The 19,159-nt window shown below is 40.6% G+C and overlaps 1 protein-coding gene across 2 annotated transcripts in view; it reads left to right on the top strand.

Moving 5' to 3' along the window:
* LOC307029306 (polyprenol dehydrogenase) overlaps positions 1–19,159 on the top strand; it is a 46,755-nt gene that overhangs the window by 12,389 nt on the left and 15,207 nt on the right. Inside the window, exons 1-3 of one of the 2 annotated variants that reach the window (XM_079665152.1) lie at positions 2,152–2,371; positions 3,367–3,474; positions 16,271–16,339. In XM_079665152.1, the coding sequence (XP_079521278.1) occupies positions 2,266–2,371; positions 3,367–3,474; positions 16,271–16,339 (283 nt within the window). In that variant the 5' untranslated portion in view covers positions 2,152–2,265. Of the gene's footprint in view, positions 1–2,151; positions 2,372–3,366; positions 3,475–16,270; positions 16,340–19,159 lie in introns of those variants that run through there. The other variant, XM_079665153.1, reaches the window with a different exon arrangement.

Raw genomic sequence — 19,159 nt, 5'->3', positions numbered from 1 at the left:
ACAAACACACACACGTCCTCTTAGCTTGCGTTAACAGCTACAAATACACATTTTAAAATACCCACACAGCCTGCACGGCTCAGCCTCCATCGGGGCAGTGGTGATGACACTGTCCCTTTATGTTGCTGTTCATTTAACTGCCTTCAAAGCAGACTTTAATAACTGGGGCCAAGTGCATATCAGCGCTGCTGTTTTTGGCCTGACTGGAAAGCAGGCAAGGCACAAACTAATGCTAATGATTTTCCTGCCAACAGAAAAGAAGGGACGTGATTGTGAATGCTCCAGACCTGTCTTTAACATAAATGATAGTAATTTGGTGGAAAATAATACATGCAGAGTTTGGTTGGCCTACTTTGAGTGCCATAGATAATTCAGCTGGCTCCTGCCCTGCAAGCCAAACACAATCCATCACAGCAGTAGGCTGCCCATTCACATTTTGGGGATATGAATCCCAATTTCCATCACAAAACGATATGATGCAGATTCACTGGGTGAAAATCTTATTGCTGATATCACAGTCTGCCACAATACGATTTGGTTTAATTCATTCACTTTTAACAATCAGTTGCAATTATGTCAACTCATAAAAAAGCTACTACAATCGATTGAACAACCAGAACCTGTTTCTTTTTAATTCTGCACCCATTTCGATTTTAAGCATCCAATTTCTTTAATCAGTGGCTGGTAATGTATTCTATTCTTATTGAAGTGTTGCTCAGAGGTAGCTAGCCTATGTTTGTTTTTTTCTGCACATTTAGTTTCTTTGCAACCCATTCATACCAAATATCCTCCATTATATAGAGCCCCTTTTCACAGCCTCAAGGAATAAAAGACTGTTCAAAAATGTAGAGTGGCCCTCTCAGCCATCTGACTGTACCAAATTAAGCTTTTGTGGCAAGCAAATCCATACTTTTAAATGTTAAAGTAGATTCAGTGATAACCCTTAATCAGCTTTCACTCTCACACAGGACTTACATATTAAACTAACAACATGTAGGTCATTACATTTTAACATTGCTGACAGGGAAGGTGAATCTTGTAGTGCATCCCTGGTCGCTTCACAGTCCTCAATTACCCACATTGAGGCATTAATGTTACTAATTTCAGCTGAGCTTCGTGGGAGGATATGCCTCGCTCAAAGAGAGGTGGTTGAATGATTGCCATTCATTTTAGAAACCCAAACATTAAGCGAAAGGATGCTCCTATGAAAGGAAAACATTTGTATATTCACAGTAAGATTTATAGCATCTTGGCAACATGTGAGCACTCTAGGGCTAAAACAGCAACAAATCACTGTTCCCCAAAGCGGATGAGGTAGAGATAACAAACTTGGATGCAGAAAACCTCAAAAGATAGAATCAATGACTTATGTAATATTTCATCTTTACATTTAAATCTTAAAAGCCCATTAAACAATTTCTCAGTATAGTTTGGCATGAAGTGTCAGTATCTCTGGAAGCTGTAATCGACACTCTTATGATTATGCTGAACGTATTTGATTGCATCTTCAGGCTACTAAACTTAAGAAAAATGTATAGCCTATGTGAAAACTAAGGATCAGATATCAGAAAGAAAATACATTATTCACAGCTGAAGTTCTATCTGACTTTATATCACAGCAGCCTGACTAGCCTCTGATAAAAGTAGACTGGTGTGATGGACGTAAGTGATCCCAGGAGAGGGAATCATAAAACATCCACCAGTCAGACACAGTGCAGCCAGGAGAAGGGCTGCAGACAGGAGCTGTAATGCTGCTCCAGAAACATGTTCCTAAAGCCTATCTTGGGATATTACGGATCAAACTAGGGTGTCATGCCTCTTTTGCTTCTGTCATTTGTGACCTCTTTGGCAGCAGTTAATGAGATAGTCAGTTAGCTGAAGGGAGCAATATGCTGGGTGGATCTACAGAGAAGGATCATACGGCACATCAGGCAGCAAAGCGGCAGTAAAGAGGCCCCTCAATCAAACACTTATCCCACCTCCCCTATAGATAAGTGATGGATAGCTGCAGGGGGGGCATTTTCTTTCAAGGTCAACCAATCAGATACTGGGCTGTAAGAGCTATTAGTCAAGTAGAAAGCCCTTTTCAAATTCAGTGTGAGTTGGTATTATTACAATAAAGTTGTCCACTATGTGTCTGTCGACAACGAGGGAAGCGAGGATGGACGACTTCATATTGGAACGTATCCCATAGACGGAACTGCTCTTTCTACCCGGAGCTGTTCCTCCACTGCACTGCTCACCCAGTGACAGCTCCAGGCAGAGATGTTATCCGCTATCCGTTGTTATTTTCTACCAATTATCAAACTTTACCTGCTTGCTTTGAAGGTCCTGCTGGTTCAGCTGCTCAGCAGACCTTTCAGGCTGCCAGGTGCGTTTAACTCTCGATACGTTGTTGTGGTGCACTTCCGCTGAATAGTGTCACACTCCGTAACGGGGCAACCTTTAGCCCTCAGAGTCATGAACGTTAGATAGCTGTTAGTGACTGCCTTTGTTATTTAAATATTACACGAAGGCAATTGAGCGTGCTAGGCTAACGTTAACGTAATGTTAGCAATGTTAACGTTAGCAAACATTAGTTGGAGAGAAGTAGCAACATGAGTCAAATGAAAGGTTGTCTTGTTTGTTATGTTTGCCGAATTCACCAGAAGAGTTTAACAGTCCATACTTTTCTCAAATAATGTATTTTAAAGTGTTTGCATTTGTCGCAAATGGATATTGGTTTAATCTCTACTTTTTACAACAAAGTTTGGTAAACAGATACAGAACGTGTCTTTGCTACAGGTAGATGAAAACGCTTGACTGACAGTACACAACTGATTATTAACCAATGAAATACAGTAGATATTGCTAAAAGAAAAGTTCAATCATTTAGTTTGAATGTAATTGGAAACTATTTGTGTTGTTTTAATTAAGAGGTTTATTTATTTACGCTGGGTCAGAAATAAGACATGCACAACAAATCACTTGTGTTTTGATTTACAAAATTACTATCAACTTTGGTTCAAAGTTGACCAGTGTACATTTGCAAAAAAGCTTTATTTATCCATGCTCATCATTACACGAAACAAACTTGTTTACGTATTGTCTGCACATGGCCTGAAAAAAGAATGTGTCTCATTTAAAGCTTACTGTAATTTGTATTACAAAAACAGAGTTTAAGTACCACAGTGAAACTTTAAGACACAAAGTTATTTGGGAAAGTGAAGGAAAATTGCGCCATAGAATGTAAAAACCCAGATAAAGTCCATCAAAGTCTTACTACAAGGACTCCTCATATCTTGAAATAGTGGCCTGTCTTGAAGCAGCGTCCTTATCAAATGACATTCTTACTGATATCTGTGTGTCCTCTTCTGCTTCTGCCAGTGATGCCCAGACAAGATGGCAAGGTTGCCATAGTGACAGGAGGAGACAGGGGAATCGGCTATGAGGTAGTCCGCCACATGGCCAGGCTGGGGGCGCATGTTATCATAGGTACAGTATCAAGCTCTGCACCAATGACACGCAACCAAGACAATCAAACCCATGTTATTTAAAGAGGTTGGCAAGCACATCAATAATAATTATAATAATAACCTTCATATTTGTTGTGCCTTTCAAAACTATAATGTGCAATTTCACACACCAGGCTGGACGCTTTGACAAAATTATTTTAAAATTTGTGTAGCATGATAAATGAAATAATCCCCATAGAGGGCAAATGGTGTCCTGGTCAGAATCACCTGTGAATAGCTGCAAACATGACAAAATAATCTGTCAAAGCACTTTCACGCAGGCGCGGAACTGATGGAAGAATTAAGCCTTGTCTCATCACAGATAATGGCGCCACAATCACCGCTAAACAGTCCGAGATTAGTTTCGCCCAGTGCAGCAGCACTAATGCAGGGAGAGGTGAAAAGGCTGTCATCGTAGAGTAGAGGACAGCTAACTGATGGCATGACATTCAAGGTTACACAAAGTAAGGTAACGTAACAACACCTTGAGGAGATTTTGCAATCATTATTGAAAAACCTTTTCAAAATAACTTCACTAACACGGATACAACTATTTGTATTGTTACTGTTGTTATCTTTACATTATTTTCTACATGAACATGGATGACAGTGAAGTCACTGGAAATCTTGGTTTCCGATATCTCATATTTTGGATGATAATAATAATAACTTGTCTCAGTGACTGGATTCCAAAAAGGTTGAGAGAGAAAACACAAAGCATATGTATCTTTTGGTAATGAAGGATTTGAATCAAAAATCAATTTTAGATTCAGGACGTGGGGTGCTTATTTCAAGATCTGCTCCAGTTAACCTCGGTGTGGCAAATGATGGCATAACAACAGGTGTGTGTGTGAGTTTAAAACGTAGGAGTTTGCATATTCAAATCATGTATATCAACTGATTGCAATAATGTCAAATTATAGTGGGCAAATTTAAGACTAAAGGTTATATTTACTTGCCAATTTTAAAAATACATTTCACGTAAAATAAACTGATATTTTGTGGAATCTTTTTAATAAAACCACACATTAATGTTGCATCAGTAGCAATGTCTGTGTTATTTGGAAGACATTTGTTGTGTATCCATTCAGATAAGAATCATGATTCTGTCATGAATTAATGTCTTTCCCCAACTTTAGAAAATACAGTTAATCTCCTAGCAGAATAGAGTGATGTCCATGTCAGTTAGCTTACTGAGCTTCTATGCTACAGATGTATGATTTTATAATAAAGTAATCTGTATTGTTATGTGAACAAAACCACAGCCCTGCAGTGCCAATCATATTTAAGGAATGCTCTGTGTGTGCCTCTCTAAAGTCGCTTTCAGAGGTCCCTTATTAGTATCAGACGCTCACCAACTCATCAGATGCCTAAGGCTTTGGAACAACATCAAAACAGTTTGTTTTCATAATTTTTAAATATGTGCTATGCTCCACCGTGAGATGATGTAATGTCCTTCTGAGCTCTGCTGGGATTAAAAGACTTTTATCAAAACATTTGGTAAATGCAAATGTATCATTATGCAGGGCCGTTTTGCATATTGTTCCATTTACTGGTAATAGCTGATGTCTGCAGATAATTGGAATATACCCATGTTTTATAAAGTGTGGCTGGTTTATGCCTCATGCCATGATTCTTTTAGTATTGAAACTCCATAATTTTACTGTGCAGACACAAAAATACATTGTAAATAATAAATACAAAGTCTTAGTAAAAACAGTTGACATCAACAGTATGTATTTAGCATGTATCTATACTCTTCCTTCCTTGAAGTGCCATCAATCAGAATGAGAAACCAGTTTATTACCAGGTAGGTTGAGACGTACGAGGAATTTGACTTGATGTCATGGTGCATACATGAAAGTAAAACAAAAATACAGATGGAGTACTTATTTACCAAGAAGATGTACTCCTCTACTCACTCATCATGTATCCCAGGAGCCCCTTGCTGAAATATGTTAACCACATCACCTCTAATGTCTTCCTTGACTCTTTGCTCAGTGCAGTTCAATGCTTCACCAGTGACTGACTGTGCAGCTCCTTCACACTTTTCAGCAGTGTGTTGAGCCCTCTGACTCTTGGGTCTGAAGTGAATTGCTTGGTGCACATTGATGAATGCAAATAGGCCTCTTTTTGATGTGATTTGGATAAATGTTTTTCTCTAAAAACGATTTGCCGTCATATCTCAGCTTGCTATTGATAAGATGAGTATTACAGTCTCTTGCTTTAAAATGGTTTTGTATTCTTGGCTTGATGTCTCAATTTGCCTGTGAGGTACAGCAAGGACGTTTCCGTGGAGCAGTAATCAATGTTGATATATGTGCAAGAGGCTCCGTTTAGATTCACATGTTAGATCTGTAGGCATTTGTTATGTTGTGTTGCAAATACAAAATATAAAGCATTATGTCCGATATAATTATGGCAGAAACGTGTTCTTCAGGGCTGCATGTACAGTAAGTGGACATACAGTGAGGATGTTTGAAGGAGAGTGCATGCCTTTTTCTTTAGTTTTGTCACTTGGGGGCTAGCGCATAGTGTGCTTCTGTAACCTACTGTTACAGAAAAACCTTTCTCTTTGTAAATAAACAGTAATGCAAGCCTGATTCTAGTTTCAGGGATAATATATTCAGTGGTTACTAAATAAGAAGCTTGAAACCTAAAGTTCTTGCATTTCATAACTGACACAGTTTTGGGCTCTGGTGATTACAGTCGTGAGCAAGTCAGAAAAATACATGTCACATAGACCTACTCAGCTACTCCGATGCAGAAGGCGTAATCTTGCCTTCAGAAGTCAAGGATTTTCCGCTTTTTCAGACAACCCTTACTGCATTTCTGAGCCAAAATCTCAAACATTTCTGAGTGCTTCTTTTTATTCATTTCATTCAGCTATTAGTTACTAAATGATAGGAAACAAGTGCAGAGTTGCAGTGACATGCACCGAAGGTCCACACTTAGAGACTCTAGCCCACTTCAACTCATAAGTGTGTATATTTGAATGCATGTAAATATAAGTCACAATCTGAGGAAAAAAGCAAACAAACACTGATTACATTGACAACCATTATGCTAAAGATCTGTTAAAGTGAAAGGCCCTTTATATTTTGCCTGACAGCATCTGAATCTGTTTATATCCTGATCCGTTTCATCTGTAGATTTCTTTGTGGTAGAGACACACAAGTGGTAGGATGGCTTCCTGTTGAATTGTTTCTATTGTTGTGCTTTGTTCTTTTGTCTGGAGGGTTTGGCTGGGGATTTATGTTTTGAGGAAATGCATTTTTCCTTTTCATCTAAGATACCTCCCAGCAACACTCTGCAACTGGCAGCTGAGCTAACTGCGATTAGCATCTTCTAAAACGTACACTCCCATGGGATTTTAGTAATTTCTGCTGCTACCATTGGACTAACAGGATCCAGTTTGCTCTTTTTTCTGTTTGTAGTCCCCAGTTGGTTTGGTTTCAATTCAAGTCAATCATTAGATCATCAGAATAAACCACACAACTCTCTCTAAAAAATTGTATTGGTGCAGCGTTTCATTTGTATTGTCCAAACAGGGTTTTACATTTTCCATTCTGTAGAATTACGTTTTCTACTTTTACTTAATTCACAAATTATTGGCCCATTTAAACAAGCCTTTTGGTTGGCTCATTTATTCAGCTATATCTTATAGGAATTGTGTTCCAAACTAAGCTTTGAGTTCCAAAATCAAATTTGGATGAGGCGGAACAAAACCAAGAAACTAGTTGCATTATTAATTGGTACTTAGAACAACTGTGAAAACAAGAGCCGTATAAAGACCTGTATTGTCCTTTTCTTTATGATTCTGTATATTGCTATTCCGTTATCATTTAACCCTGATGCTAATGGATGTGCGAGGACCTGTTCATTGTTGCGGGCAGCTTTCAAATGAATATTATCTGGTTAATTTGCAGCTGGTTGTTTTTATTCAGTCAAGACGACATAGAGGAGAATGAGGAGGCAAGGGGGTGCTTAGCATTAACAGTGGACCATTGCTACTATAAGTTACATACATTTGCAGTGACAACTACGGTTACTGCCAAGGAACTTTCAAAAAATCATTCTCCCACTGCAGAATCCAAACGCCTCCAACATTCCGTGCACGGAACAACAATATGTTTTCTGTCTCTTGGTTCTCCCTTTTTCATTCAGTTCACGAGCTACAAAACATTGAAGATAACTCTGCTTTATTCATCCAGTCACAGTGAACATACTGCAATGTCAGAGTATCCTTAGAGACGATTGGTGCAGAACACATAAATGACTTGAGTCCTACGTAATTGCACAAAAATTAATACAAGCTACTGTTGTACAATCTTTATTGACGCTGATCCTACTGGACACTTAAGTATCTTTATTTCCAATATCCCCAACTCTTGAGATAATTCATGTGTGGATATTTACGGTAAAGTGGATCCCTCTGGTAATGGAGTGGATGCATATTTCAGATGAAGTGTAAGCATAGTACTTGTATGAGTAGAATTCATTGTTTGAGCCTCTGCTCTGTCAAACACCAGTTGGATATTAACCAGGATGCAATTACGCTTCAAGGGTTTTTAAGTACATTTTGAATTAAAATGGTTCCTTTTGGAGTGTTTTTAAGAGAACATAACATCATTTAAAGTCATTCGAATTGGAAAACGAAGTCTTTGCAGCTGCAAAATATGAAAGGAATGGTATGAATAGAACTAAATTACAGCATGTTATGCAAAGCTGCAACTACATGTATAGATCTTTCCATAACTATACAAAAAAAGGAATTAAACAAGGCCACACCTAAAACCCCTGCCTTGGGTTCACGCTTCTTCCCCAAAAACCTGCAACAACATTTTATGGATGCAGTGAAAATTATTAATTGGGGGGACACTCTGTCCTCTGAAGATATTGGTGAAAACAGTGATCTTTTTATATCTCAAATGAATGATACAATGTCTTCCTTCAAAAAGAGAGGGTGCCTTAGGGAAGGAACGTCATCTTCCCTGGCTGAATCTACAGTGCAGGAATTCAATGAAATCTAGAGACCAACTATTGAAGCAGAGCTTGAAATCCGGACTATCCACTGATAGACAGAAATTCACTAATGCTCGTAACAAGGTAACACAAACAATAAGACAGGCCAAAGCTAACTTCTTCATCAATATAATTGATGGTGCGAAAGGTAACGGTAAAACAGTTTGGCAAATCTTAAATAAACTATTAGGTAAACAAACCAAACAGGAAAATAATGTACTAGAATTCAAAATCAATGATGCCCTGATAAAAGACCCTGCAGTGTTGGCCAGCTCGCTCAATGAGTATTTCTTAAATAGTGCTTTGGACATTACAAAGCTCTTCCCGCCATCTGAGGTCTCACCTAGCCCGACTGTGGATACACACCCCGTTTTTGACCTGGAGGAAATCACAGAGGTTGAGGTAAAACATATAAACTTAGGGTTAAGAGGTTAAGGAAAGGGATGCAGATGATATAGACACCAACTTTATAAAAATTGACGGTGTAATAAAAGCAATTACTATGTTAGTAAATCAATCTATCAGCATGAGGGAAGTTCCATCATCCTGGAAAGTGGCCACAGTGACACCGATCTTTAAATCTGGGGATAAGGCAATAATTTCCAATTACAGACCAATCAGCATCTTCCCCTGTGTCTTTAAGCTAGCTGAGAAATGGGTGTCAAAACTAATCGCCAAACATTTAGACAAAGGTTTCGCTCCACTCCACCCAATGCAGTTTGGTTTTCGTGCTCACCACTCCACTGAGACAGCTAAGTGTGTCTTTGTGGAAAAGGTTAAATGTATGTTGGACACAAGCCCATACGTAGGTGCCATCTTCCTTGATCTTAGGAAGGCTTTTGACACTGTTGACCACAAAGCTGACTCATTTCAATTTTTCAGTAGATTCAATACAGTGGGTTAAGTCTTACTTATCGAACAGAAAACAGTGTGATTTGGTCATCGGTGCCAAATCGCCCTACCTTGTGAACCCTGTTGGGGTTCCACAAGGTTCCATTCTTGGACCATTACTGTTTTCACTGTACATTAATGACTTGCTTAATGTCCTGAGTTGAATGTGCAAATGTATGCCGTCATCTTTGTACATTGGAAAAACACTGAAATAAGCCCATCCTGTCTCTCAAATGCTTTGGACAAGGTTCAACACTGGCTGAACAACATTTGCTTACAGTTCAAAGCAAAAAAAACAGTATGCATTATGTTCAATAAACGACCATTCAAAACCGAAGGATCCAATCTGTTTTTAAACGGAGCAGAAATAAAACTAGTCCCCCACTTCAAGTATCTTGGAGTAGAGAGAACGGACTCGAACTTGACTTTTAAGAAACATATTAAGAAAGTATCCAATACCATTAAATTCAACTTGCAATTGTTTTTGACATTTTTTTATAAATGTTTACATGGACTTGCCCCCCCCTCCCTGAGGGGAGTTCATCCACAAAAAAAGCACTGGACGCTGCACTAGGTCAGAAACCAGAGGAGACAGTGAAGTCCACCGTAGACGTACCACTTTTGGACAAAATGTCCTCTCCATTAAAGGCCGTTCATTCTGGAATAGCCTCCCAACTGAGATACGGGATTGTCCTACTCTCAATAGCTTCCAAGGTCAACTCAAATAATGGTTGAGAAACAAACAGACGTGCAATCACCGCTAAATGCACTTTTATACAGGGGTATCTCCTCTTGCACTTTTATCTTATCTTGCACTTTATATGTCGTAGCTGCTACATGGTACTGCCATGTGGTAAATGCTTGTATGCTGCTCATGCTCTTCCTGCATATCATGTATTTATTTTTGCAATGTATATAAATGTCATGTTCTTATATGTTGTATGTGACGGGACTACGGATGGAAATTAGCTCAAAGCTAAAATCCGGCTCATTTACACTTGTAAGCATTATTTTGTTTTAAAGTGTTCATCAATGTGCACTGTCCCGGTTCAAATAAACGATTAAATGAAAAATTGAAATATAAAATGTCAAACTATACTCAAATAGCAAATATTCAGTATATCTCCTTGAGTAATTTTATATATTAAGAATTATATTTTGGCAAACAACAGTCATTGTGGATAAGCTTTGGCCTGCTGTAGTGAACTTCATAGACTTTCAAGAAAACAGGGCAATTTGGTGAATCAGCTTCTTCATGGTTTGGAAAAAAGTAACTCACCTAAATATCAAAACAAGACTTTGTGTTTTCATACTGCTAATGAGACAGATATATTTCATTTCCAGACAAAACATTGTGGTAAGGCACTCTCCTGTGTCCTTATCAGTGCCAATGTCCTACATTTCATAAAGACGTGAATGAAGGCTGATGCAATGACAGAACACTTTATCAGTGCTTCAAATATGCAGAATAAAAGCTGAAAGCATTACTTCATTACTTTAATCTGTGTCATTTAATAAGCTTTAAATTACACATATTCAAATGTGGGTTTAATGAATTGGACTCAGAAAAGAAATCGCCCTTTCAATCTACTTTTGCTACAGTGGAAGTAAATGTATTCTGAAGCCAACTTTACCCAATTAAACAAGAAGTGTACATATTTACTTGCGATGATGTGCACATCCTTTTACACCTATATGAGCCAGGTCTTGGATGTGGTGAGAAATCGTCGCCTTTTTTAATTGTTCCAAACCAAAAAAGGAGACCTGGGCGGACACAATGATGGTGACGCTAAATAATCTTATAGATAAAAGATGTATAACTAGAAAGGTTGCTTAAAATGACTGCTTGGATCTGTAGATATTTATATTTTTTAGAAACAGCTCCAACACGCCGTTGCATTTGCAGGTAAGCAAAACAGAAACATTTTTTTGAACGAAAGCAGAATTGTGTATTTAATGCCATGCAGCGCTCTCAGCGACTGTTGGTCCATCTCTTCAGGCAGTGTATTACAGGACTGAATTATTTTCTACTGGAGGGGAGATGGCGGCGCACTCAGACGCTGCGGCTCACAGCTGTCTCTTTTGGTTGTGCACAGTTTGTTTTTTGTTAGTGTGCGTGAACACCCTAGAACAGGCGAATTACATATACAGTCGCATGGACTTATTTGACATAGGGATGAGTTGTCGCTCTGACGTCACAGCCGATTTCCACCAGACTAACAACATCCCGGAGGACATAGCGAGACCGCTCGGGTCTCCCTGGATTGTTTTCGGGCCTGTGAAGCAACGCAGGCGCCGGAGGGAGAGGAAGCAGAAGCGAGGTTGCCGTGCAGGCCTGCTTGCTAGGCTAAGGAAGCAGCCGCACCGACCACCACTACCAAGCCTCTTCCTCGCAAATGCCAGGTCCATCGTCCACAAAATTGACGAACTGGAGGTACTACTAGCTGCTAACACGAACGTACGCGACTGCTGTGTGTTGATCATCACAGAATCCTGGCTACACCCGCGGATTCCGGACGCAGCAGTGCAGCTACCAGGCCGCTCTACCCACCGCTACGACAGGAACAGCGCTTCCGGTAAGAGCCGAGGGGGTGGTCTGTGTGTTTACATCCACAACGACTGGTGCATGGACAGCAGGGTTACACATACACATTGCTCTCCCGACCTGGAAGTAATGTCTATCATGTGCAGACCCTTTTACCTGCCCAGAGAGCTGACGGTGGTGATAATTAACTGTTTATCCCACCTGATGCTAACGCCAGCATTGCACTTGACCACCTCCAGAGCTTAATAAATAAACAACAGATGTCCCATCCGGACGGAGTTCATATTGTAGCTGGAGACTTCAATCATGCATGTCTAAAAAATGTGCTTCCCAAATTTGTACAATATGTACAATGTACCACCAGAGGAAAGAACACTCTGGACCGGGTGTATTCCAACCTGAAACATGCTTACAGAGCGGTCCCAGTCCCCCATTTAGGACTATCTGACCACCTCTCACTGCTTCTCATCCCAGCTTACACCCCCCTCAGAAGTAACACCAAGCCGGTGGTCAAATATATCAGAACCTGGCCCGAGGGGGCACTCTCACAACTGCAAGACTGCTTCGAACACACAGCATGGGACATATTTGATCAGACAGACTGGGAGGAACACACAGAGGCTGTCTTATCCTACATCAAGTTCTGCACAGACACTGTAACTGTGGAAAAACGCATTCGGGTCTACCCAAACCAAAAACCATGGATGACAAGAGCGGTGAGGTGTCTCCTGAGTTCCTGTGACACAGCCTTCACGTCGGGGGACGCAGCCCAGTACAGCTTGGCAAGGGCAAATCTGAGGAGAGGCATCAAGGCTGCAAAGGAGGACTACAAGGGAAAAGTGGAGGAGAATCTCGCTCATAACAACACACGGTGCGTTTGGCAGGGCCTTCAACAGCTAACCAACTATAAGGGCAAAACATCTGGCACTACTAGAGCGGATGCCCACCTTGCAGAGGAACTAAACCACTTTGCCCGCTTTGAGGCTAGCAGACCCCCCCACTTTTCTACCCTGCCTCTGTCCCTGCAAACTACCAGCTCCATACCACCTCCCACTCTCAAAGAACATCAGGTGAAGCAGACGCTGAAGTCTGTGAATCCTGGAAAAGCCGCAGGACCCGATGGAGTACTCGGAAAAGTACTCAAAGCTTGTGCTGACCAGCTTTCAGGGGTCCTGACCAGGATATTCAACCTGTCCCTGTCACAAGCTTGCATTCCATCCTGTCTGAAAACGGCTACCATCATTCCTGTCCCCAAAAAGACACCAGTCAGAGAGCTCAACGACTACAGGCCCATAGCCCTAACATCGGCGGTGATGAAATGTTTCGAAAGACTGATAGCCGACTACATCAAAGCCAGCCTCCCACCCTCCCTCGACCCTCATCAGTTCGCCTATAGAGCCAACAGATCCACGGATGATGCCATCGCCACGGTCCTTCACACAGCTGTGAGCCACCTAGAATGCCCAGGCAACTATATAAGGATGCTGTTTGTCGATTTTAGCTCAGCTTTTAACACCATCATACCTGACATACTAGTGGAAAAACTGTCAATCCTAGGTTTCCCCTCCATCTTATGCACCTGGATTAATAATTTCCTTACAGACCGTCCTCAGACAGTGAAAATAGGCCCTTACTGCTCCTCCACCTGCACCCTCAGCCCTAGCTCCCCGCAGGGCTGCGTGCTGAGCCCTCTACTCTACACACTCTACACACACGACTGCTCTCCCATTCACCCCTCCAACTCCATTATCAAATTTGCAGATGATACCACTGTTGTCGGCCAAATATATAAGGGAGACGACGAGTTGGCATACAGAGAGGAGATCCTGAAGCTGTCTGCGTGGTGTTCAGCAAACAACCTATATCTGAACACTAGCAAAACAAAATAAATCATCATAGACTTCAGAAAGCACCGTCCAGAGCACGCCCCCCTTCACCTCAATGGAGAGAGAGTGGAGAGGGTCTCAACCTTTTAAGTTCCTGGTGGTTCACATTTCGGAGAGCCTCAGCTGGACAGCACACACCACTGCAGCAGTTAAGAAGGCCTAGCAGCGACTACACTTCCTGAGGGTGCTTCGGAGGAACCGACTGAACAAGAAGCTGCTGGTGTCCTTCTACCGGGCGACCATCGAGAGCGTGCTGTCATACTCCATCTCGGGGTGGTATGCAGGATGCTCAGCTGCGGACAAGAAAGCCCTGCAGAGAGTGATACGGATGGCAGAGAAAACCATCGGCTGCCCGCTGCCCTCTCTGGAATACATCTCCACCTCCCGCTGCCGCAACAGAGCTAACAAAATCATAAAGGACAGCTCTCACCCAGGTCACAGACTGTTCTCTCTCCTGCCTTCTGGGAGGAGATACAGGAGCTTCAAGTCATGGACAAACAGACTCAAAAACAGTTTCTACCCCTGGGCAAACAGGCTGCTCAAACACCACACATAATGCAATAACCGTAACCATTCTCACACATGCACACACTTTTAATGTACTTTATATACTATTTTTATATCAATATTTTTAACTATTTATTCCCCCGTATGATTGTATGTTGTCTGTCCTATTGCCGTGTTTTTTAGTGTTATGCATTTGTTTGTATTTTTTGCACACCGGGACAGAGTTGCACTCTGAATCTCGTTATACTCTGTCTATAATGACAATAAAAGGCGTTATAAAGATCAACTGTTTATATAAAATTATTCATTTGTGCGAGATCACTCTGCGTGGGTCCTGTTTTTGTGACCCTTGTGACAAGTCAACCAGAAGACCTGCATTCTTAAACTCAGCATGAATGGCAGTGCATCGGGGTAAATGATGCTGTGCCCTTCAAAAGGCCGGCGTGATAATCCAAGATTAGTGTGTTTGTGTGTGTGCACAGAGAAAATGAGAGTGCACATGCGGGCTATTTGTCCCTATGAATATGGGTATAAAGAGTGTTTACTTGTGTGTGTGTATTCACAGTGTGTATCAGCATTCCGCAAATCTTCAAAAAAATGTTATTTGAGAACAAACTCGTGTTTTTATAATTGACTCATTGCTTACTTGATTTATTGTCTGTATTGACTTGTAGGACATGACTTTATGAAGTGATTGTGTCTGCCTTTGTAGGTGCCTTTGTCTGTAAATGCGTCATACTTGAAGTTGTTATTTTGAAACGAGGCTCAGTAAATAACACCAACAGCTCTTGGTTTTTTGTATTTCTCTCTCTCATATTTTTGCATACATTTCTAAATATATTTTTTCTCTCTTTCTTAGCAGCAGGGTTAATTTCTTGTGCAAACATCCTCTGTAAACAGAAACTGTCCTGAGTCAGAGAGACTGTGTGTATATTCAACAGGGTATCCGAGCGTGACCAAGATATAGAAAAATCTAATGCGCTGTAACCAATCTTAAAGTGGACCTATCATGCTATATTTGAATAATATATTGTAGGGCCATACCTATATAAAACATGCCTGCACAGTTTTTTTTTCAAAATACCAAACAGATCTTGCATTTTAGCCATGCCTCATTTCGCTCTTTTTTTAGCCCTGTTTTTGCCAGGGCTGATTCTGAGAGAAGTCTTCTTCGCTGCTTTTGTGGCAGACTACAGCGCCACCTACAGGCCTGGCATATGTACTACAGCGTCTTCAGCGCTTTCGAACGGCAATGGCCATGGCTGTCTCCTCCTGATTGGTGGAGAGTTGCCCATATAGGCGGAGCACCCCCTTTCTGACGTCAGAACAATTCAAATCTGTATCAGATCTGTTGCAGCCCCGTTTTTAGAGATTTGGGTATGGAGGAAAAGAGAGGGTTGTGTTCTCTGACACTTGGTGAGTTCCCTGACACACCGGGGACACATATTCATGTTTAAAAGACGTACAAAAGTGCCTTTTGCATGATAGGTCCCCTTTAAAGTAAAAGACTGTTTGGTTGATATTTGGTTTCTTATTTCTTGTCAGAAAATGCTATACCAGGATTGTATTTTATTCAATAGTACTTGGATGCCTGCTCTGATTTCAAAACAGCCATTTTGATAATGTTGCTCTTTATTTACCATCAGGCATCCCTTTTTATTTGATATCTTATACATCATTGATGGTATAATTAATTGTACTATGAAAGTACTTTAAAGTCTTTGAAACCAGGGTTCTGCTTCAAGGGATAAATAGTTGTTTCAACAACTCTTTTCATTTGAAGAACCCTTGGTGGTAGTACATATTATAAGATTAAAGAACACAGCTATGAGAAAGAAAAAAGGCCAATCCTTGTTGTTTTATTAAAAGCCTCTAAGGACTTGTCAGATATCATATTAATCTTTGCGTCCTCTTCCTTTCAGGTGGGAGGGATGAGCAGGAGGGTCTGGCGGCCGTCAGAAGGATCTGTGAAGAGTACAAAGAGGCCAAAGGTAACATTACAAACACATGCACAAACACACGTGAACATGCAGTTGTGTACCTCCTTTTGTGTGCCAGTGTTTGAGGATAAAGGGCAAAGCTGCAGCGGTGTGTCCCTTAGGCTTGTTTGCACAGTTCTTACTCGGCACACACACATAATTGCACACTTGCAGGTATACACACTCATACACAGAAACACAGATCTCCCTCGCTGGCTGTCCAATGTAAGCAGTGTTGTTGATGCACCATGAGGAAGAGGTGGATGGGGGGGAGAAAGGCTATGAAACAACGACGAGGGGAGATAAGTCAGGCGAAATGTGAGAGAGGAGGGGGAGAGGCGGACCTTGAAGGAGGCAAAGGGGTGGAGGGGAACATGACAGATGGGCAAATAGAGGAAAATAAGACGGGGCGGGGAGAAAGATGAGGCGGGGTGAAAACGGAGGTGCATGGGAGTCAACGGTGATGAGAGGAGACAAACGATAGCATCAAAGAGATTTATTAATCCATTGGCTAACACTTATAGTGTTCTCTATAACTCCACGTTGAGAAATTGTTCGGTCTGACCTTCACAGCACCATAAATTCCACCATAGCCTCATGGCTTATGAGACACATAAGTTATTCTTCACTTTACCAAGCAGCCTTGAGTCTTTATCACCTTCCAAGGCTTGTCAGTAGGCAGAGGTGTCAAGTATTCACACATTCATTACTCAAGAAGAAGAAGTGCAGATACAGAGTCTTGTAAAAGTGGGAGTACGGCTTCAACTTCTTTTATCGAGTACAGGCTCTGAAATGTACTCCGAATGTCAAAGTAAAACTTTTTTTTATCCCATCCATTGAAGTTCAAATCTGAAATGATGTTGGGAGGCCATGTCATGCAAAATATATATATTAAAAAAGTAACAAGCATTTTTTTTATCGAAACATTATTACAGACATGTGTTTAAAAAGAATATGAGATCAAAGTAAAAAGTTGTCAGAGGAAACAAATACTCAAGTATTTTGGAAATTGAGTTCAAAAGTACAATAATAATATATATAAGTAAGTATTTGTAGTTTTTTTTGTAAGGGTTTACTCAGGGGATGTTCAAAGATTTGTAATAATAGAACATTATTTATGTATATTAATTTTGCTATGCTTTAACATACTTTTATATATCTCCTTTTTTGAAGAGTATACCAATGTTGTCAGACATATTTGTAGGAATGGTGTCTTAAGATTTAGTTCTATAATGGACCTCTTACACAGAGCTAGGAGAGCAGCACACTGCTTTACACAATTGTGTTCTCATGTATTTGTAAACAAGTTCTTTGTTTCATTGACACACATTGTGCTTTGCCGATTCAGAAATCCTAAACAAGTGAAATCCAGACCTCATTATAACAACAGCATTTCATAAGATAAAGATAATCTCATCACATTTTAAGCTTAAATGTAACACTGAAGATTGTCCTCTTATCTATTTAATACTGTATACTGTTTAATTGAAACCATATCTGTGATGTTAAACTGCACTGAGTAAAACACTGATCATCAGATAATAGCAAACCTGTGGTAACTGTGTTTGTCAGCTCTTCATAAGTGCTCCCCGGTGGAGCTGGTTACAGGTCATTGTGAATCCTTCACTTGGAAACAAGCGGTGTTTCTGCTGCTTGGCCTTCAGTGGAGAGCCGCAGAGAGCTGGCTGGTCGCTGTGTGTGTAAGTGTGTCAGGTACTGATACAGCGGCCATGTAGCTGGTGTCATTGAAGTCTATCTCCCTGGACGAGGCCGTGGTTGAATTGATTACTTCTTTTGTAATTGGCAGGCACTGAGGCATAGAGGACAGGGGAGGTTCTGTAGCCAGATGCTTGTGCACTGGATGTGTGTGTGTGTGTGTGTGTGTTTGAATGAGACTGTAATGGATTCTCATTAGTATGTCAGGCAGGCGCTTTAAACATCTCCGTCCTGACGCCCTTTGGCATCCTTCCTATTCTTTGCTCATTTGTCTGTTAGGAGAAACAGTAGACAGCTCCTGATAAATATGTCTCCTGCAGAGGTGGGTTTCAAACTGGAGACCTGGGGAAAACTGTAGAGGTCCTTTTAAAGGACATCTGGGTGTCAACAATGACAACAAAATGTATTTCACTAGGAGGCTTCTTGATATACTTTATAGAATATAAAAGATAGCATTTAATTGAAGTGACTTTGAACACTAATAAAGGAATGTTTGTATGCCTTTAAGTTGTTTCAATGAGCTTTTATTATACCAAGAATATAACTCTGTATATATAATAATATAAACAGTTTTTTATGAACTTATAATAACATTTATTTCAAAGTGTATAAGCATAAGTGTAAGAATAATTGAAATTGCAGCAAAGATCCGAGGGGTTTAGCGTCATATACTTTTTTTTCATTCTCAATTTAAATGTGTATAGTGTTTTTTATATTTATAATGTATTACACATACAGCCTGTGGTAAAAAGGTCCTCAAGCTGGGAAACCCTGAGGACAATCCTGTGGAAATATGCTAATGACTTTAGACTGCATGTGGGCTTCAGTCAATGAGGCTTAAAGCACACACACACACACACACACACACACACACACACACACACACACACACACACACACACACACACAGGGTATTTCTGTATTTTTGCCAAAGGCAGCGCTATCTGTCCACTAACTTTAGTCACGGTGCACTTGAAAGTAACACTTTGTGCCTCAAACCATGGGCCTACATTAACAGTGTAAAAACATGGTAACGTGTGTGTGTGTGTGTGTGTGTCTGTTTATCTGTTTGTGTGTCTCGCTTTGGTAACCCAGCTGCTCCCTCCCTACACAAAT

The sequence above is a fragment of the Notothenia rossii genome (genome assembly GCF_949606895.1).
Source record: "Notothenia rossii genome assembly, chromosome: 2".
Lineage (NCBI taxonomy): Eukaryota > Metazoa > Chordata > Actinopteri > Perciformes > Nototheniidae > Notothenia > Notothenia rossii.
Note: the sequence above shows the minus strand (reverse complement) of the source record. Positions and strands in the feature narration are given on the sequence as shown.